At 31.0% G+C, this 23239-nt stretch overlaps 1 protein-coding gene and 1 long non-coding RNA gene across 12 annotated transcripts in view; one reads left to right on the top strand and one right to left on the bottom strand.

Annotated features, from left to right (window-relative positions):
• Window positions 1-23239, bottom strand: part of Pde8 (Phosphodiesterase 8) — a 70781-nt gene that overhangs the window by 23233 nt on the left and 24309 nt on the right. For 4 of the 11 annotated variants that reach the window (XM_064049818.1, XM_064049820.1, XM_064049821.1 and 1 more), the window contains exons 2-3: window positions 19957-20174; window positions 11644-11717 (exon numbers count right to left, since the gene is read on the bottom strand). In XM_064049818.1, the coding sequence (XP_063905888.1) occupies window positions 11644-11717; window positions 19957-20032 (150 nt within the window). In that variant the 5' untranslated portion in view covers window positions 20033-20174. Of the gene's footprint in view, window positions 1-6635; window positions 6749-11643; window positions 11718-19956; window positions 20286-23239 lie in introns of those variants that run through there. The other 7 variants (XM_064049816.1, XM_064049819.1, XM_064049822.1 and 4 more) reach the window with 4 other exon arrangements.
• On the top strand, window positions 9796-10867 carry LOC135124116 (uncharacterized). Its single transcript, XR_010279759.1, has 4 exons — window positions 9796-9859; window positions 10071-10160; window positions 10367-10648; window positions 10714-10867. It is a non-coding gene; the product is annotated as an uncharacterized LOC135124116 (long non-coding RNA).

Below are 23239 nucleotides of genomic sequence, written 5' to 3'. Positions count from 1 at the left end.
AAAGTTACTGAAAATAAAAAACTTTATTGCAGTACCTACATACACTTTCTACATCTAATTTTGTTTATTGATCACATTCATTTACTTGAAAAAGTATCAGGCCTATGAATCGTCGTCTGGAAACAGCTAACCACACACCAACCTTCATTGCGTGTGATGGTGTTTCTTCAAAAGCGTGAGTATTTTCTATACACCAAATTCTGAAGTTCTGTCAGTTGACATAATAGCCTAACAGATGAAACCAGGCTTCATCAGAAAAGAACGACAAATCGAGAATCCCGTTATCGTCCATATCAGCTTGAAACCAACTACAATACCCAACGCGGCAAGGAAAATCAGCTGGTTGCAGCTCCTGAACTGACAAAATCTTGTATGGATGCATATGTAACTTCTCTTTTACGATTTTCTGACATGGGCTGTATGGTACTCCGGACAGTAAAGATTTTTGAGGAAGCTTTATTCGGACTTTGTTCCATTCTCATCCTTAAATCTTCAACAACGTCTTCACTAACTTGAGGTCTCCCTGTCGGTTTTCACTTAGAAATGCTACCAGTGTCGTTAAATCTGGCCATAATTCGCCATATAGCGTCTTCAAAGATTCTTCATCAATGACAACAGAACATTTCACTAGATACTCGTTTTTAGACGCCTCCACAGAGTACACTCCATCCCCATCCTCATTTAACACCCCATTACGGTAATAGGCATGATGATTGCGCCAAAGAACTAAAAAAATCATTTGTAACACTGACCATAGTTATTCCTCTCTGTTCATTACCTGAGATTATTCGACAATGATCTGTAGTTTTGATAAAAACTGTTTTTTGAGACACTTATTAAAGTTCTAACAAAGGGGAAGACAGCAAAAATGAAAACAAGACAAGTCAATTAACGCACAAAGTGAGGGAAAACGTACCAGTACAAACGAAAAAATTATTGACATCTGACAGAATTTGATGAAGCGTTGAAACAGTGCAGCCGCTAATGTCAACTAATGTGGCGTTAAAAATAAAAATTCCAATATTAGTGTAATCCTTTCCACAAAACTGAAAAAGGCGGCACAAAATGTCACCAAAATCATGGCCTTCTTCGACTACAATATTTTATAATGACCCTGTATTATGAAGTATAGTGAATTCCCTATATGAACAAATGACAAGAAATAACATAACTAATATGTATGTTAGACAAAATAAGGGCACCGGTAACTTTTATATTCTTCGTTCACCAAAAGTGATACAACTTTTCCTGTCAAAAAATCCAGTTTCCTACTTTACAATAATCTTGCATTTTAAGTTCCAGTTAAGATAATCCAGTTCATTGAAATATTATGTAGTAATTAGATAATTTTAGTTTATAGAACTTTAAAAGTCGCGTAAAGTTAAATATATCTTTGTCATTTTTTATTAATGTGCAACTAAGTAAGATAGCCGTTTATTTACCATAACGTAATTTTGACTGTATTTAATAGATAATTAAAAAAAAATCTGGTTTAAGCATTTTTTATTACACTGACAATACAAATATCAAACTGACAAACAACAAATAACTCAATGAAAAACAACAGTACTGCGACCACACTTGAAAAAATAATTCCATGGCTGACTAGACTACGTTTTTTTTATGTATTTACATCGAGGTTATTGAACTTAATAATTTATTGACACTATTTTCGCTTCGAATAAAATAATTAAAAATGATACCAAAGACCTAAATCCGTCCTTTAGCAGAAAATATATTTCAGGTAATAGCAGCTCCAAGGAAGGCCAGGCAATCTTTCAATTTCCGACGGTCCTGATACTCAACAGTATTCACGTTACGCTAAACCGGGATTTGCTCTACACGAAAAATGATAAGATGGTTCTTTGTGAAGTTATAGGTAGATTACAAAAAAGCTTTCATTTTGTGCTTACCCACAACCTATAACTAATAGAGAAACTGCAAAATCTATTTATAGGAATATAATCTTATTAAAAGAGGATAGATGTTTATTATAAAAAGACGTAGAATCTGAATTGAAAGCAGACCTTCAAGGAACATTTTTAAATTAATATGGTAAAACTACCATAGTGCCTTTTATAAACGTGCTCGCTTTTTACTTCCCGAGCGTAAGCAAAGGAAGTATTGTAATCGAGTCCGTCGGCCGACTCTCTACTTTTACGTTTTCTCGATCTTTCATGACCCCTAGAAGACGAAGAAATAGGTCTCCCATTTCCGTCTGTCTGTCCGTCTGTCCGTCTGTCCGTCCGTCTGTCCGTCTGTCCGTCCGTCTGTCCGTCCGTCTGCCGTCCCGGATTTTTATTAGACAGATAATCTCCGAAAGTACTCGACCGATTGTTGTGAAATTTTGTACTTATATTAAGAATATCATGTAGATGGTAAAACGCTAACCAAAATTTGTCTAATCATCCCCACACTAATGCGATGACATCACTTCAAAATTGTACATAGTAAATGGGTTTTCAATTGTATAAAATAACATAGCCCTACACATGTAGTTTACAACTCTGAATCGACTTTTCACCCGAAACGTCCAGATTTTTGGAAAAAAAATCAAAATTATAAAACAACATTTTGAAATTTAATTTTTAATCTGCTAACCAGAATGCTTTAGTCAAAAAATATTTGCTTATCCCCTCCAAAAACTTGATGACGTCAGCTCAAAAGTTTGTGGAATAAATCATATCTAAAATGTACAAAATATGATGAGTCTGTACTTGTGATCTATCACTCCATTCATATTTTTTGGATTTGCATATACAGGGTGACTCAAAAAAATTAATGAATGCGTAAATATATTTTATTGATTTAATCAGGAACCACAAAACCGAATGCTCTGAAATCTTGCAGATGTTTTAAGGTCATAAAGAGCATAATAAATGTTTAGTCAAAATATATTTGCTTATCCCCTCCAAAAACTTGATGACGTCAGCTCGAAAGTTTGCCGAATAAATCATATCTAAAATGTACAAAATATGATGAGCCTGTACTTGTCATTTATCACTCCATTCATATTTTTGGATTTGCATATACAGAGTGACTCAAAAAAATTAATGAATGCGTAAATATATTTTATTGATTTAATCAGGAACTACAAAACGGAATGCTCTGGCATCTTGCAGATGTTTTAAGGTTATAAAGAGCATAATAAATCTTTAGTCAAAATATATTTGCTTATGCCCTCCAAAAACTTGATGACGTCAGCTCGAAAATTTGCCGAATAAATCATATCTAAAATGTACAAAATATGATCAGTCTGTACTTGTGATCTATCACTCCATTCATATTTTTTGGATTTGCATATACAGGGTGATTCAAGAAAATAAATGAAAGCGTAAATTTATTTTACTGATTTACTCAGGAACTACAAAACCGAATGCTTCGAAATCTTGAAGATATTTTAAAATTATCATAAGCATGGTAAATTTTTGATCAAAACGTATTTGGTCGTCACCCCTAAAAAATTTATGACGTCACCACAAAATTTTGCTGACTAAATCCTATCTAAAATGTACAAAATATGGTGAGTCTCTTCTTGTGATTTATCATTCCATTCAAATTTTTTCGATTTGCATATACAGGGTGACTCAAAAAAATTAATGAATGCGTAAATTTATTTTATTGATTTAATCAGGAACTACAAAACCGAATGCTTTGAAATCTTGCAGATGTTTTAAGGTTATAAAGAGCATAATAAATTTTTAGTCAAAATATATTTGGTTATCTTCTACAAAAAACTGATGACGCCAGCTCAAAAGTTTGCCGAATAAATCGTATCTAAAATGTACAAAATATGATGTACTTGTGATTTATCATTCCATTCATATTTTTGGATTTGCATATGCAGGGTGACTCAAAAAAATTAATGAAGGCGTGAATTTATTTTATCGATTTAATCAGGAATTACAAAACCGAATGCTTTGAAATCTTGGGAATATTTTAAAGTTATTATAAGCATGGTAAACTTTTGTTCAAAATGTACTTGTTCATCCCTCCTAAAAAAATTGATGATGTCACCCTTAAATTTTGCTGAATAAATCCTATCTAAAATGCAAAAAATATGATGAGTTTGTACTTGTGATTTATCATTCCATTCATATTTTTTAGATTTTCTTAAGAGGTGGTTCAAAAAAATTAATGAAGTCAATTTATTTTATTGATTAAATTAAAGGCAACACTTATTATTAGTATTACACCCCAACAAACCCAATTTGGTAGACACAAAATTTGTTAAAGGAAAAACTCGGTTGAAACATAAGGGTAGCACGCTTATTTACATCGACTTTAACATTACAGACCTGCATTTGTTTTATGCGTTCACTTGGTTCCGCGAATGTGAAATAGACATGTTTATAATCAACCAATTGTGAATTTCACCGTCAAGAATTAAAATAAAACCCAATGTTTTATATAATAAGCGGAAGTCGAAGCAATAAAACCGATGGTCGTTTTGTTTACAGTTTCTTTGTTTGACTCTCACGTATGCTGTTACGCTTGTCATCTTAAATTAAGAATGTTTATACATAAACGATTTTCAGTTGCCTCTGATACGTATACGTGAGTCAATTGTTTCGTTATTTTATTGATTATTACACATCAATATTCAAAACGACCCAGTTCATTTTCCCGAAAATTTGAGAACATAATAATTTTATTCTTAGTATTACACTACATCTATCCCAACTGATATACGTGCCCCTGCAAAAATGTTGATGACGTCATCGCAATTTTTTTTTAAATTCCCACTACAAAAATGTAATGAGAAAAAAAAACACAATAGGCATGCAGTCGTCAAGTTTCCGACAGCGAGGGAAGTACTGTTTAAACTCTTTAGACCAATTTTTTGAAAATGGTTACTGAAATACTCCACCCAGTTCGAATTATGTACTCGTTTTGAGTAAAAGTGGAAAATAACTCAAGAGTTACTCGAAGGCGACTGTGGCAATTTTTTTGTTACAAAGAAAATGAAAAAATAATGTATAGAATGTATTATTCATTTACAAGTATAACTAACAATTTTTCAGTAAATGTAGAACTGAAAGGACCTGAAACGTCGATATTAAACTTATCTATATCCGTACTGCATATTTTTTATTGCTGAAACGATGTATATAAATTTATCAAAACTTACATCCACTTACATGTAAAGATGTGTCTTGGATATATGATATGTTATTTCTGACGAAATGGTGATAACAGCCGGGAACAGAGACCGAATCATGGCTGATTTAGACGTTTTGTTTATACCGTTGCCATGGAAACCTCATGTCCCAGCCGCCTGATTCATTTGGACTGCGGTCCCGTTCCGACAGTGCTCGGCAGGATAGAGTTACTATCGCGGGTTTAATTTTCATTCTACTAATAATATTTCTATTAATTTGAACTTAATCACTAATCACATCAGAATTAAAGACAGGCCTAGAATTTAGTAAAATAATACGCTTTGCACTGTACAGTCTTATCTACGCAAGTACTAGCCCCACCCACCCCCTCTATTTTCTTGAGAATGTATGTCATTTGCCAAACTCAGTCTTATCTTAGCAAGTACTAGCCTCGCCCACCCGCCTTCTATTTTCTTATAGCGTAGGTAATCTGCCAAAATCAGTCTCAGGTACTAGTATTTGCTAAGGATAAGACTGATTTGGGCAAATGACATACCCTCTAAGAAAATAAAGAGCGGTGGGCAGTTAGTGCCTCCTAAGATAAAACTGATTCTGGCAAATGGGCGTAGTTGCCAAATGATATACCCGTTAAGAAAATAAAGTCTTGGATGGGGCTAGTACTTGCTAAGTCAAGACTGATTTTGGCAAATGAGATAATCTCTAAGGAAATAGAGGGCGGGTGGGCGGGGCTAGTATTTGTTAAAACAAGATTGATTTTGCCAAATGACATAATCTCTAAGAAAATACAGGGCGGGTGGATGGGGCTAGTAGTTGCTAAGACAAGGTGCATTTTTGAATGTAATACTCTATATATTTTTAGAGATTTAGATTCCTTATTAAAAAAATGAAAAAAATGATACCAGAAGCAAAGGTTTGATGAACTACATTTTTTAATATGGGGGAAAATGGTGATATTTAAAAATTGTCAACTGCGCCATATTATTTAAAAATGGAGGTCTGTAATTTTGCATTTTGCTTTGAACATTGACAAGTGCTTTTACTTATTTATACAAAGTGATGAAATTTGCAAATCTCAGTTTTGACATAATTTTATAAAATGTTTGGGGTTATCTCTAACTAAAGTATGTCTTGATGCTACCTTGAAATTTGTTCTATAGTAGTATCATTTTTAGAATTATGTTCACATCGTAGTAAATCTGCTATTAGAAAAAACTGATAACTTAATACAGATACAATGGACAAAGTAAGCAAAAAAATTTCTTTTGTGAATGCGATTAATTAAAAGTTAGATATAATGGTGCTAGCCCCACCCACCCGCCCTCTATTTCGTTAAGAATTAGGGAATAGCTGTTGTAATCTGCTATTTTGTCTTTTCATAAAAACATACTTACTCGTATATCAAGCGAGGCGGATCAACAATACTTTTCATGTTGTATCAAGGTAATAATAATTCGTTACCGCTTCGCGTAATTTATATTAAATTAAAATCCTACGTAGGTACTCGTTACTTACATGTATTTGATCACCTTCCATAAATTTTAATACTTCGTTTACATTCTTCAACTAAACAAAAAAAATATAACTCGGTTATAACCGTGTTACAAAAATTACAAATTCACACATAATTTAAAACACAAAACTACAAAAATTTTGAACTAATTGTCAAAATGACAACAAAAAATCTGTGTCTTCACTGTTATGACAGCAAATTATTCTGACATTGATAATGAACCCGGATACTAGATTTCTATGAACAATACCTACTGCGAAGATTTTAATTTCAATTGTGAAAAGTATTATAAATAATTAGTCTTAATTAATAATTATTACAATTATAAGTCTTGTGATAAACATTACGAGTCAAGTGTGTATACAAAGAGTAACGTTGACTGGTGTCAAATGCAGAAAGAGCTTTCAAATTTAATATTTGTCCAATTAAAATTTAGTGAACGCGCCAGAGTTGAAGCAAAAAGTGTGTAAAACCAGAGTTCGAGAAAGTTTACAATTGTAACTAGTTAAAACAATGCAATTTTCCTCTATACAGCTAACAAAGTTGGTATACTATTGGGTTGTGATGTCTTTGTTTTTAAAAAATATAATAGTAAAAATAAAAGAAAATTACACAATGTTTTATTTCACTAATTTACTAAATATGGTTAAAGATGATTAGCATAAGTAAAGTTTTACGTCAGAAAGCAAAGTTGAATCCGTAAGGAAAAAGTTATACATCATTAGGCACATTGCTCACATCAATTTTCGCGGCACAGTTTTGAGCTAAATCTCAGGGAAAATTATTAACATAAAGCCAAAAAAATGCAGTTAACCGTAAAGTGTGCAGTTTATTCATATATGAAAATATGAAAGCACCTGGTACGAGAATATAACAAAATAACTGGTAGAGATTTTAATTTCAGTTTATAATTAACTTATTAAACTAGACGTACACGAACGTAATTAAATTAGTAACGCTCAAATAGGTATATGAAAAATGATATATCTCGAAAATTTAGTGTTTTTTTATCCCACTCCGCTGCATTTTTCAGTATTCGCATTATATATTTATGACGTCCAAAATTTCAACAAGTGTGGTTGGGTGGACACAAATTATTTCGAAGTTGATTTGGAAGAAAACCTGCTGCAAACAGCTGGAGCAAAATGCATGCCACATTTTTATTAAACAATTACGATTTCAACAATTCAAACATTTAGATTTTCTAATATCAGCAATAAATAATTATTTATATTTTATACGTGTTTGAGTTCACTGCTCCACCAATAATTTTATACATTTTATTATATGTATTTTCATGTATTTTAGCTGTTCTATGAGAGTTTTTATTACCCCATTCGAATCAGTTTACATCAGAGTTAATAGAAGAAATTACATGACGGTGGCAACAAATCGCAAAACAAGTTTTTTCTTCCAGAACTAGATCCGGCCAAACTAATTATTTTAATGTTATTTAATGCTGCAATCTACATGTGTATACTGCTTCAAATATTTTTTTCGCAATTCATTCATACTAGTTGTTTGGTTCATGCATTAAACAGAATGACCGAGGAAGTTAGGAACCAGTTTACAATTGCAGACGATTGATCAACAAATTACCTCTAAAAGCACACGGCTTTATAAGGAATGGTACCTATTAGTTGAGCCTTGCCTTTAGAATCAGAAATTACTAGATTTTCTCAATTTATATTGTAGCACTGTTTGTTAAGTATGGCTGGGAAAAGAATTGTATTACAATATTTCCTTGGTCTATTTGAAAATGAAAATGATTAATTTTGTAGTGTACCACATTTCTTTACAGTATAATACCTATTTCCCTATATGTAGTTGTTGTAATTTAAAAAATGTTTCGTTTGGTTGAGGTAGAAGACCGTGTATCTTCGAGGTTAACAGCATTGTAGTTACACGATTCTAATGAGAAATTTGGCATTCCCTTGTAATTTCTCATTCCAAAACATTTGCACACGCCTTTGTCTAAAATGTTGGAGTTGGGAAAATTTAATATACAAGACGGCATACTAAACTCATATAGAAGAGAGAAAGGCTACAATGCGAATGAAGGACCCTGGAAATAGCTTTATTTTATTACTCTCAGAATGTTGTCATTAAATACCGTCCTTTAACTTTTGCAATATTTTGGTAAAAAACTTTTCAAATAAAAGTCAAAGTGCTGATGTAATGAATGTAAAAATGTAAAAAAATCCGTTAAACGTAAATGTCAAGCCCAATTACATAAATGTTACCAGATCAGAAATGGTCCGATGGTTTATTAAAATAACTTTGTCGAGATGATTACTTTTGACGAAATATGCACTCTACAAAATATTAATGTCATCGTAAATAAAAAGTAATCTAGACCATTTTTATCTATCCACTCTCCAAAGCAAATTTTGGAAAATCGCTGGGTGAAAGGTGTGTTTTTCGAATTATAGGGGAAAAAATGAGAAAACGGGAGTGAGGTTGAAACGTTGTCAAATTCTTTTAAACCTTAAAAAACTTAACGTAAAATGAAATTTTGTATTTTTTCAAAAATAAAACCCACGAACTCAAAATTACCCGATTAATTTCTTTCTATCACAGTCGCTTTATTTTTCATTTGAATACATTGTTCAACCTTCAAGAATAATCAAAACAATAATAGAAATAAATATTTTCAAAACTTTGGTAAGCCATTAAAAAATTGCAAAATTTTATCTAAAATTTGGTAATCTATCCATCAAAGTCACTAACGCACCCATTCAAAAAATCGATGAAAAGATTCGGGCTAACATATGTTTTTGCCACGTTTTGCCTGTTTATAACGTCTTCAGCATAAATAGAATAAGTTGGCGATAAAATTCAGCAACAGCTTTTCCTTTTGCGTAAAGAAATCGAATTATTGCATGCACGCCACATTTGGCAGGTTCTCGATTCGACACAGCTACTTTAAACATCTACTGCGAGAATAGGGGTGAACTCTGCTCTGTGTGAAATGACAGTGCTGACAACTGTGAAAAAAAGTTTTTCATTTTAACTGGTCTTACCGAATAACCGTAATAAATCGAAGTTATCGATGTTCGACTGTATTACAAATATTTTTATATTTATTTGCTCGTTATCTTAATTACAGTGTAACCAATGTTCCTTGACTTTTAAAATCTTTAGATTATAATGTTTGCCTGTAGTGAGATCAGTGGTGCTTAGTTATTTACTGCTTGTGTCAACTGCCACGGAAGAAAATTAATTGGTAAACTAGTACATTCAATCTGATCGAAAAAAGAAACAGTAGGAAAAAATATTACACTACATATTATCGCTACGCCAATATCTTGAGGCGTATTTTATTGGTCTGTTATCTTTAAGTGACTGAAATTGCATCCTTATTATTAATACATAAAAAATACTTATTTTATAATGGTCCCCATTTGAAAACATCATCTAAATAAATCATATTATAGGACTGTTGTTTTTGTGTCTAAATATATGACAAAAGATGAAGAGGACAATGCTAAAGAAGCAATGTGCATAAACAAAACAACCATCCTAAGGTAATTAATAAAGTTACAACAAATATTCTCTTTAGAAAAAAATATTTTGGAGCAACTGTCGCGATAATTCGGTCTGGGAAAAATATTGTTTTTTCTAATTCTTCCGCCTCGTTAATAAGGGTCACTATTATTTTTATGGTTAGTATTAATGTTTGGTTTTTATTTCTATGTATTTACTTTTATCTACAATTCTTTTGTAATTCTAGCTAATAAGACGTCGTCTGCCTACACTGGTGTCAGAATTTGTTTTAGTGTGAGTTGATCTAATGGTGATCTCCAGGAGATCTATTCCACTGCAAGAGCAACATTCTCCATTTTTCTAAAGGGGAATTATGTGTACTTTAAGACTACCATATCAGTCTATCCACAATGTGTCTACACATTCCCACAAAAAAATTAACAAATTTTGACAGGTAAATCCTATCTAAAATGTGAAAGATAATAGACTTTTGTTTCAGCGGTTTATTAATCCTCATTTTTTTCTTTACGTACGTATTTTACAATTTATCTTAGAAACTACAAATCGATCGCTTAAAATTTTGTTTACTTTAAGGTTATCGCCAATATGGTAAATCGCTAATCAGAATTTATCTCTTCGACACTTTGAAAAACTTGATGACCTCATTTAAAAATTTGGAAAATAAATCTGGCTTGAAGTTTGCAAAATAGCATATACGCTTATGTTTTAGAATTGTTTATACAGGATGTCTTAGCAAAATTGATGCATGACGTAATTTATTTCATTGATTAAATAAAAAACGGCTTACTTGTTTTAAGTTTTTTCGAAATTCTTGTAAGAATGTACTGTTGCCCTTAGTGTTGTAACACTAGGTATATAACAAACAGTATAGCCTATCATGTTTGATTGTGCTTTAGAGGTAAGAGTGTTATGTCTAAATAAAAATAAACCAACTTTTAGTATTTCAACAATTTTTCATGTATTACCATATTTACGAGAAAGGTTAACTCGTTCTTAGCAGCGAATAAAAACAGCAGATGAACATGATTTCTACGAAAATTGATTCATAGATATTATTATTGAATGAAACTGTCTACCAAAATTTTACAACCAACTGTAATTTAATCTTTACCGTCTCATTGCATTTGCATGTAAATAGCAACATCTCTACCAGATGTACATTATACATTCAGTAGCGAGAGTCTGTACAACTTTAACCGTTACCACTCACTGGCAAGATACCACACATGTCAAATCTTTAAAATAAAACATTACCATGAAGTAATAGTTTGCCGATTAAGCTAGTGATCACTTAAAAATGCATACTTATGAATTTCCAGAACGTAATTTTTCCCTAAGGACGTTACATTCTTGCAAGACACATGTTAAAGCTAAAAATTAAATATCTAAAAAATGCGGTGAACATATTTGTTGTTTAACCACAAAATAGTTCATACTCTAAACAAGGAATATTACGATGAAATTTTATTGTTGTTCTAAGTCTGTAGATTTAATTTGACTTACGTTGTATTCCAAAGGTTCGTCTTCTGGTGTCAACGCCAAGGAGCTTTTTCTATGGATTACTGTCCTACTTGTATCTGAAACAAAACAACATTTCACTACAACCGATAAATCGTTGAAAATTTATTACGATAACATACAATACACAGTATCCGTATAAAGCATACCAAAAATTTCACCAGAAGAAACCTATTTTTGCTTTTAGAGCTATGTATGTAAGGCTAAAAAGATGCCGTAACAGCGTTATTTTAAAGAATGTCACGTTTTCTTAGGATCTTCCCATTATACATCTGGAAAGCTGCATAGCAACAACGTGGTATTACTATAGCGAATGTATAATTGTCAAAAATTTAGAGTTCAAGAATTTCGTTAAACTACATTCCTGAACTCTCATACACTCTAAGATCTAAATCTAAATAATGAATGTTTTACAAAGTTGCACACGAATGTGGAATACCTATGTTATGGTGAAAGTAATTTTTCAATCACATAAGTACTTTCAGAAAACTAATTAATAAAGTAATTAATCAGTTTCCCACCCATTTATTGATTCCACTGATGAAACTCCTGTGTGTTTATTCACAATTTCAGGACTATCTCTATTATGTCTTCTTGAAAAACAAACGAATCAATATTCTACAAAAAATGTTCGCACAGAGATGTTACGTAGTATTTAGTTAAAATTAAGCCATTTTTAGTATTTACAATAAACCAGTTATACATTTTTTTATTTTTTTTAAGATGTAATTTTACCTAAACTTGTCTGAACAAAACAAAAATCGCAAAATCAAATTTCACAATTTTTCAATTTTTTTTTTAATTCTTGGGGTCATGATTATGAAACATCGACAAAATACGAAAGTAGCCAAATGGATTCTATTATTACAATACTTTTCTAAGTTACGCTCTGAAAATAAACATACAGCTTTGTTGTATAAATTAAACGGAATACTATAATATGTTTGAAAATACTTTTAAATTATATGTAGTTCTACGGCTGCGTCTCCAGCGAATGTTTAATTTTCCACCCTTTGACCCATTTATTGATGTTAGTTTGATCGCATCTTTGTCGACATTTTTTTTCCTAGCACATTGAATTTGTTTGAAGATTTGTCTTCAGGTGCGAGGGAAGTCCTATCTAAAGGACTTAAGAGCAATTTTTTAAACGTGGATTTAAATTTCGGGCACTTATTAAACAGCTAGGGGACGTTAAAATATGCGCATACCCAAATCATATATCATATTTCTAGGTTTTATACCACGGAGGAAGGAAGGAATATAATTATATTCATTCGTTCATGTATTATACTGTCAGACAGGCATCAATCAAGTGTTACCGTGCTTACGTCTTTGTCTTCAGTCTTCATCAGCAAATACTTGTTTCTGACTATCTTTTTCACACACAAGTGTATTTCGTCGCCAGGTTTAACTGTGTCACTCTATCACTTTTGTTAATATGTCTGCACGTAAATTAATACATGATTAACAACTGCTTTCATAAAGAAATAATCAGCTCCAAACTTTTCATTGTGTTCATTATGTCAGGATGTACTACGTACTGTAAATATATGTAAGTGAAAAAACGTGTTTTAAAACTATTGGCGTCACACTGTTATCCTGTTACCGGCTGACAACACTGTTATTGTATTATGTATTATTCTACTTAGTGACTGCTATAAAACAAAAAATCTAAATTATTTATAAGTTTCCAATTGTTCAGCAGTAAAATTTATATTCACTTGCGGTGATTTCGAAGATATTCACTATAATGCTACATTTTACAAAAGTAATGTTTTTTAAAGGCAAAACAGAAACCTATGTGCAATATTGTAAACAAAACAGGCTAATAATTTAAAGAGGATCATTAATTAAAAGACAATACATATTTATAAGAAAAGACATTTATCAAAAATAACAAACGCATCAATGAGAAAATAAAATTAATGACAAAGTTCGACATAAATTACATTTGCATAATGCAGATACATTAATTTGTGTTTATCTAAATGGACAAATTTTTACAAAGATGAACATTTTTTGCTTAACTGTCGGATTCGTATACATATTAAATACGTATACATATTGTGAAAATCGTTTTAATATTTTCTTGACTTGTAGTTTTTAATTTGTCATAACGATGGAAAAATTATTTATTCATAATACAAATAAACATGGTAATCTAACCGAGTGGAAGTTTCTTTGAACGTCACCAATGTGGCATGAATTTTTAATGCTCATATCCAGGTGTCAATATTGTTACCACAAAAACTACGCTATTTGTGTAATGCCTTATACAAATCTGAGTGCAAGAAATTAGTGTCTAAATTTTTAACAAGTCAGAAAAAATGCAGTCATGGCATACAGGAGGGTGTGTGATATAATAAAAAAGAAAATAAAGTCGCAGACCAAAGTTAGTATATTATAAGTGTCAAGATTTTTAGATGATTTGTGTAATTTAATCTGCATTCAGAAGCGTGGGTTTAGACTAAAAGTATCGTATAATTTTTCTATCGTGTTGGGTGATCAAAAGTGTATCAAATATCATTCACAGCGTAATAGGTTAACGAACAGTTGTGCATATCTATCTAATAGTTAGTACCGATCTTTTTGTATTATTTCTACGAAGATAGATTTTGATTCCTTATATAGTCAACCTAAAGTTCATGTGGTTCTTTTTTTTTATTAGGTACTAAGTATTTATATTTACCATAGTATGGGAGAGTTATACTTGGTACTACCTCAAAGTTGGGCCAAACCATGTTAACTTTCGAAATTTGGATTGTCTGACTATTTTACATAAGACACTTATTAACTTTTTAAGCTATAGGACTGTTCTCTAGTCTGGAGGTCCATTTTATAATATTCATATTGCAGAGGCAAAAAAAATGCTAGGCATATTTTGCAAATACTTATTTGCAATTTATGGAATATTATTCCATCCTTTTCACGCTCATCGTTTGCAAGATTATTCTCATAAAAGACTTTTAATGGAATTTAATTAAAGTGTCTTGAAATCTAGACGCAATTATTTCACTGCTCTATATATAAAACTGTAAAAGGTATTAATTTTGCTTTAAGATTAAATTATTTAGAACAAAATGTACCTCTAAAAAAACTATAATCTTTTTATTATAAGCGTTTCTTGAACAATCAGCACATTAATTATTATTATTAACCGTTGTATCTTTGTTATTCGTAATAACGATTGTACAGTGCATAGCTATTTAGATAGATTTATTAAAAAGTTTGAAACTTTTAGAAGTAACTTTCCTTATGAAACTATTTTCAAAATGTTTGACGTTACAGTATTAACTGAAAGTGTTCAAAGCTCGAATGCTAGCCACTGAAACACCACTGATGCACCAAGTAATAATAGATATTTATTTTATTAGGAGTTTAAGTGATACTTTATGTGACGGAGTATGGACGATTAAACGTCGAGCGATAGCGAGGCGAATTAAGTCCATACGAGTCACATAAAGTCACTTAAACTCCGAATGAAATTCAATATTTTTTTTCAAACGATTAATCTTCTTTTGAAATGATTATTTCCTATCTTCTTGCTTCATTGAGGAATTGCCTTGATTTCACTTACCATGGTTACTATGGTTGACAACCACTATAATTTTCACATATTTATACTCCGGCGGAGTATAAATGTTTTATTTATACGCTGGCGGAGTATAAGTAGTACTTATACGCCGCTCAAACACGGTGTCATAGAAATGACACTTAAACCCCGGTAAGAACGTCATATAAGTGTCAGTTATATGATGTTTAAAAATAAAAAGTATTTTTTCTCATAGACTCTAGTTTTGAAAAAATACACCACTTAATTTGGAGAAGTTGTGAATACCTAATTTTTCTAGGCACTTGTTTTACAAAACGTAGATTACAAAAAATACTGTCGTGTAGTTTTTTGTGTAATAGTTAAATAGTTAATAACCTTTTTCTAATAACATGAGCACGTGGACATTGTATAGAATTATTATAAATTAGAACATAACCAAACCCACTCGTGTTAGAAACTATTTACTTATTTTGATTTAAGTATGTATCACTAGAATTTAAGTACTATTTTCTTTTTCGTGCTGTATCATAGGACTACATCATATAGCATTAATTATTTTTAAAAGTCAGGGACTGACAGTTGTAATTTATTTGAACATTAAATGTGACCATCAACATCTTTTTTATTTGATTCTAATAATTATTCTTGACATGTTGAAAACAGAATGATCTAGAGTTGTAACACTTAGACCAAATCACTGTGAAAGTGTGTTTTACAAGCAAATTCATTATTACTAAAGCTCAACTTTTAGTATAACCTTTAAAAGTGTTTGTCACAGTTTACGATTTAGATAACATCGTGTGAATAAAAAACTGTTTAAATTGAATAACCAAACGATATTCTATAATAAATAAGTATACTTCGATATGTTGTATATAAAACTGTTTCACTTTCAGATGCTTTGACACAAAAAGAACCGGTTGTGATTATTTGGTTGAAAACATTTATGAATAACAAAGCGGTACACTTTAAACGCTGGTAGATTTAATTAAAGACGCATTAATCTTGTCATTAAAATAAATAAGAGTTAATGTTGCTTAATTATCACGTTGTATTAAAATATATTTTTTTAATTTAATAAATTGTTTACTACACGACCATGAAACCCAAACAATTTTACGTTTACACTAACATTGTAGCTGCAAAAAGCTGTTTTGGTAATGAAGCTTTATGACAAAAAATAATACATTTTGAAAAACAATATTGCTAGAAAAGTTACTAGCTTTATTAGATTCTTGTCGAAATGGGAAGTCTAAATTCGTTCTGAGTTCTCCCTTGTGTGAACATCCTTTAATGTACATGTATTTTATACACCTATTACATATATTTAATTACATTTTCTATTAATCAAATAGTGCAATTCATTAACATTATGTAAGCTGACTTCTGATTTTACGCGTTGCGTATCTCCATAATCATACAACAATATTTAATTGGATACTCTTAACGCCCGGTTAGATGTTTAGATTTTAATTAACAAGTTGTACAATTTACATCTATGAATAAAACGTGCTGAAATTTATGTAAATTATGCACGTTGTTATGGTATTTTATGAATTCTTGTGTAACGTCTTATCTCTTAATTTAGATCGTAATTTAAGCCAACTTATATTTTTTGACCATTCTCATATAATTACCGCTATTCATTAATATCGGACTCTTCAAAAATATAAATTTATATTAATTAAAAATGTAAATCGCTGAATTTATAAAAAATGGTTCGTCATTCAGCGACTAACTTAACCAAATCACTAACTGTAGCTTTTACTGCACCCACAGATAATCTAGGAATATTTTCTTTTATCACTGCGTAAAATTGTTAGTATTGCTATATAAGGCAAAATACTAGATTTAACAACTGTTTAACAAGTATTTCTTTTTGGTTCCTTGAGGCTTTAGACTTTAATAATAAATAAAACGATTTTATAAAAATATGCATTCGATTCGTCACATTTAAGCAACTTTTTTATGACTTTTGTCAACTTTCTTATTCAAGCCCTAGAGAAGTCGATTAAATAAGGTGAAATTTTGACAGTTCTTCAAAAATTATTTTCGATGTATTAAGTCGAATAACCGCAAGAACCCAAAAACAATGTCATTAAAGAATATGGACAAGACCGGAACATGATTTTATTTAATGTAGTGTAAATTTGAAATGATCAATGTATAAATATATACTCTCAGTTATGTAGTTGTTGGTGATGGCATCACCAATAACATCATCGTTGCGTTAGAAGTTTTGGTTCAAATCATATTCATTATTGATCAGTTGCATAACCATGTGTTAAATCTGATTGATCACATATGTTCAAATATATCAGTGTTATATACTAAGGCCACGCGTGACGACACTGTTGGACTTAACTATCGTTCTATGAGATACCTTATACTCTAAATGGAATATATTTAGTTCACAGTATGAGTTTTTCAAATACAAAAATTCTAATTGTGGTTGTTCTTTGTCCGCAAAATGTTATTCGATGCTATAATAACGAATGAAATTTTGCATTATATAATGTTAACAAAGACTTCTTTTAGACTCCGACTTATAAAAAATAATGAGTTTATTGTCATTAGATCAACTTAAGTAGGAGTCACTTTGATTCATAGAAAACGAGTTGTTTTGGATAAGTTCGTTGTTTCACCATCTCGTTTCTTATTAGTGTGGAATAATGCAGCAACCGTCTTTTTTATTGTTTAAATTTAACTTATTGGTTACGAACTAAATTTTCGCTCTTTTAATGAAAACTTCACTCCTACATCTAAATAATGGAAAGCGGATTTATACCTCATGTCAATGAACTAATGTCTGCAAAATTAACGACCGAATTTTTATTGTTGCATCTACTAAACTTTGCGATTTTCTAGGCTTTATTTTCAGCATTTCCGAGAACAATTTTGTGTGATTATTTTTATCATTCATAAATTCTGTGACCGATTTATCGGGGTATTCCGTCTTTTTTTCGCAGCTTTTCAAATAAAATTACGAAACTCAAGCGGTCAATTGCTTTTAGTCTAAAAATAAATCTATTATTGTGTTCGACTGTCATATGAGCTACTGGATCCAGTGAACGAAAAGACTGCTTTTGTGTTAGTTATATTGGAATTTTTGCAGAACTATAAATAAAATAAAATAGTTAACGCTGTCATTTCTCATTTTGCGTCGTAATAGTCGCGATTAATAATGTTTTAATCCTGTTACCAACTTGAAAGTAAAGTGCTAAATACTTGTACCTTTTGATTAAGTGATTCTCCCTTGTGCCTATCTAACCATGAAAATTGAAATTTACCGCAGAAATTATAAACGATCTAGTTCCTCGTTGCTCTTAGATGTTCTTCTAATTAGAGAAAACGGCAACATAACCGTAATAGAATCTAACTTCCGGTAATAAAGTATTAAACCTTATCTTTTGTCACTGCTTAAACAAAACTGAGCTTTCGCTTACAATACACTCCCCACTTTAGAGACTTCACTTTCAGCTGCAACACGCACAGAGGTAGAAACACAAACAACTTTTAAAAAAATAGGCATCGGATTTTTTTCTTAAACCATTATTTATTTAACTTTTACATTTTTTGTAAACAAAAACATATCATCTATATAATTTTCTCCTTATGTTGCTACTATTAACACCAAATACTCTCTTCAGAATATAAAGCTTAAGTGGATCATTTCTTAAATAGTAAACCTTACTAACTATGCAGAGGAAATATATGCCAAGCTCTAGACTAAAACAGTTCGTGAAGTAAAGCTCTGACAAGTTTTACTTTGTATATATTGAAATAATTACACTTACTACTTATAAATGTTGCCAACGTTACCTAAAAAAAATTATCAAGTGTATTCTTGTAAAAATATATCTTCTTAAATGCATGCCATATGAACTTATAAAACACTAACACGAATCGTTGGATGCCTGTTTTTACACACACACTGACAAACTCAGAAATTAACCAAATAGCTCCTAAACGTCTTTAAATAAGTCAAATCAGTTCTTATTTATTTTTATTTACGATGTCTAGACTGTATATGCAAAAGTAATAATTTTGCGCGCAGAGTTGATGGTGAGTGAAGAACTTTCTAACCAAATTATTTCACAGAGCTGAAAATTTCTCGCTTTTATTCATAAATGCAAAGAGATATAATATCGCTTAAATTATTCAGGTATCTCAAATGAAAATGAAATAATATCTTCGTTTTGCCGGCTAATCCTTGGGCTAAGTAATTATCTAATAATAACCTGCGGTTAACAAAAATTATCGCCTAGCTGGTGCTTGATTTAGCTGTTTCGCTTTACTAAAAATCTTCACAAATATATCAGTCATATTAAAAAAAAAAAAACATTTCGTAAACCAAATAACTGAAACTAAATACTTAAAAGGAAAGGCAACATTAATTCAGGATTATTAATTATTAATTTGTTAAATTAGATCAGTCATGCAAGCACTTAAATCAATCTTGATACAAGAACAAGTTTGAGCGCTCTGAAGTGAATAAAACAGCCGCGTTAATTAAAGCACCGTTAGTGTCATTTGAATATTTCAAAAGCGGAATTCGAAAAATTACGTTTGTCAATCATTTCATTCCTTGAATTAATTATGCGATGGCAGTATTTAATAAATTATCCTTAGGTTTCACCACTTACGTAATTTTTTGCAAAAATATTTACAACATATAAATCAAATAAAACTTATTAAGAGAAAATAATGCGACGTTATAAACTAGAGTAAAACAGAAAAATTACCGTTATGATCCTCCAGTGTATCTTCATCTTTAATAGTATCCATCATACTCTCAGGGTCTCTGCTTTGAATAATCATATTTTGACGGCGGCTTCAACCTGCTCCAGTGGTCTATCATCAAATTCAAGGCACCAACTACGAATTTTTTTTCAACTGCGTCAACTTCGTTTGATGGAACACATAGTTTTAAACTGCACTTGCCGAGTGGAATTTCCAGCGACTTCAATTTTTAAACTTTAATTCAATTTAGGATCCTATTATAATTCCATTTATCGTAAATTTTTATTAAAATGGACTCACGTAATGTGAACTCATTTAATAATTCGGCAACCTGTTGAACATCCACCAGAAAAGGCAGACGCCAAAAACAAACAAATGCGCATAATTTTATGAAATACTGTAATGGAATTATAATATCAAAAAAATTTTAAGTACAAAACCGGCAATTTCGAATTATAGCTGTATAAAAATCATCCACCGTTGTCACACCGTAGTTGATTACAGCTATGTTAACTGTAGTTATAAAAAAATATTATCCCATTTTCCATTATTCTTAAGCTGTTGTGGCTATAAAATTTCGTAAATTCGTTTACACGTTGTAAGAAAAATAATTACATTGTGAACAATTAGTTTAAAACAAAACATTATTTCCATGGAAGCAACCAATCACAACAGGAAAATTAAAATATAATTATTTTTTAGATAACAAAACCATATCATAAATCACATAAAAAAATGACAAAACAATTGTTCTCTAATAAGATCGCCTACAGCATTAACAAATAATAGTGATTGCTGAAGCAAGTGGCAAATTGAAATTACTTCATTAAAAATTCATTTTTCATATAAACACAAAATCACTGGATATGCACGACATTAATTTTTAACATTGTATATGAATATTCACTTCCTAAGTCTTCCGTATGTTTGTCTGTCTGTCGGTCTGTTTATTTTAGTGCCTAGAATTTAACATTTATGAATTTCGATCGTATCCTAAAAGGCTTGACACTTTTAATCTGTATCCAAATATTACTAGCGTCGACAGCTTAACAAATTCTGTGAATTGGTCTACCCGACAACATTGTAGGTTGGTATGCACTAAGTGTTCGAATATTTAAATGTTAAATTTTTATGGAAAAACATTATATAAAACACTTAAAAGTCGAGAGCCTGAGATTTTATAAGTAATATGTTTGCTGGTGAGATTTTGACAAATTAAACATTAGCAACCGAAATTTTGTGACAATTAATAGCACACAACAATGCAGGTTTTTCATTTCAGCAGTGTTTTTATCTCGCCGTCTCAAAGGGGTGTATTTTATAAGATTATGGTGTAGATTATGCACATCCCCTACAAATTACAAGAAACAGTAAGATTTCTAAAGTTAAAAAACAATGAATGGTAAATTTATTTAAGCTTTGAGGTGGCATGCAATAAAATATTCTTTTATTTTCTAGAACTGCTTGTATTATTTACTTAATATATAGACTAATCTTAATTTCTCGGAAATGATGGAACTAGTACCAAATTCGACATAATAAAAATTAATATATTGATCTCCACCATGTAGGTTAACTACATCACAACCAACAAAATACTATTAATTAATACATATATTTCCAAAGGCAAGAGAGATAGGTTTATTTCTTAATACCACATTGCATCTTGTTTTAAAGAGTAAAGATGTAACCCATTGTGGGTAAAACACTCTTTAAGTGTTGTAACGTATTTTTTCTACTTTTGTCATTTTTGATACTGGATGCAACCTGACAAACTTTTAAACTTCAAACGTCAAAATGGCATTAAGGCACTTGCGACATCAAAATTTTCAAAATGACAAAAAAATGATTTTTTGGCCCCTGTACATATATTTGTTGTACATTTAATATCAACGTAAATACCATTCAGAGTACATTTGTGTCTAAAAGATGTGTGATTGTGTGACAACACTTATGTAATTTAGTTGAAATAAACTTAACTTGCACCCTATATACAGGTGTTCCACAAAAATACCGTTTCCGAAAGGCGACATTTAAAAAATCGTTAGGTTTTGCCTAACATTCATGTTTTTAGGTTTCACCCACCTTATAACATCTCATTCAAAGTTTCTTTTTAACAGTAATCCAATTTTTTTAATCAAACTTTTTCAGTGCAAATTTTTATTGTGTTAAAATTATACTACTTACATAGTAAAGCAAGGGCAATAAACGAAATAATAAACTGAGACTTTAAAATAAAAATTGGTGGCGCCAAGTCTGGAGATCGTGCAGGCCAATCTGTTGGTCCAGGTTTCTAACATCGCACTCCCTAAATTGTCTGCCATAGAGAGGAGGTGCCGCATCTGGTAGAAAGGTAACGTATTCAAGACAAAACTTGCACTATTTTGAGCAAAAGGCGTAATTAAAGAATATATATCTATATTGCTTGCCACCTCGTAAACAAAGATCAGCAGTTAAATTTTCTTCATAAAATATGCGGAGTTCTATGGTAATGTTCCCCAAAATTTCATATCAAAGGTTTAGTCGGAATGGATGATGCGTGGGCTTCTTGCGAAATAATGTTTTCAGTGTTCTAAGATCGATTAACGCTAAAAACAATGTATTTATTTTCTGATATTGCTTACATAATCCTACTGGTTAGTCGTCATCGTTTTAAGTACAATTATTATTTATGTGTTCATTTACACTAATGTGAAGATGAACGTTGTAGGGGCGAAATTTGTCAAGTTATATAAATATGCAATGAACTGATCAATTACACCAACTTGACTGACGTTGCTGATAACAGCTATCTGTCTGATTATTGGGGCTTCTGGTGTAGGTACATGACCAAAACCTACAATCTGTTCAATTTCTTTTCTACTACGTCTGTGTCTTTTTTATTATTAACAGAGCACATACTATCAAAAAATCTATTAATCAACTTCCCTGAGCTTGTGTCTGTAATCTTTGCAGTTTATTTTCGATCCCCTACGAAAAATGAGTTCTGTTCTTTCTTCCCGAGAAAACACTTTGAACAAAATTAAAATTAACCTCAAAGCTCTTCAACAACCTTTGTTTATTTTTTCCTTATTTTAAAATACGGGAAATGTTATTACAATCACTTTTGTCATTTTCATTGGAATGACCTTTACAATCTGTCATTTTTCTTACCAAAATTTTGAGCTTGGATCGTATCTTAAAAATTAAAAATAGTGTTACATGTAAACCCCTCAATTAAAAAATTCTAGATTATTGATAAAAGAGCTTTCACAAAATGGTGACCGTGCTAAATATGCGGTGCAC

The sequence above is a fragment of the Zophobas morio genome, unplaced genomic scaffold, assembly GCF_036711695.1.
Source record: "Zophobas morio isolate AGI-343-1 ecotype UQ-CSIRO unplaced genomic scaffold, CSIRO_AGI_Zmor_V1 ptg000007l, whole genome shotgun sequence".
Taxonomy (NCBI): Eukaryota; Metazoa; Arthropoda; class Insecta; order Coleoptera; family Tenebrionidae; genus Zophobas; species Zophobas morio.
Note: the sequence above shows the minus strand (reverse complement) of the source record. Positions and strands in the feature narration are given on the sequence as shown.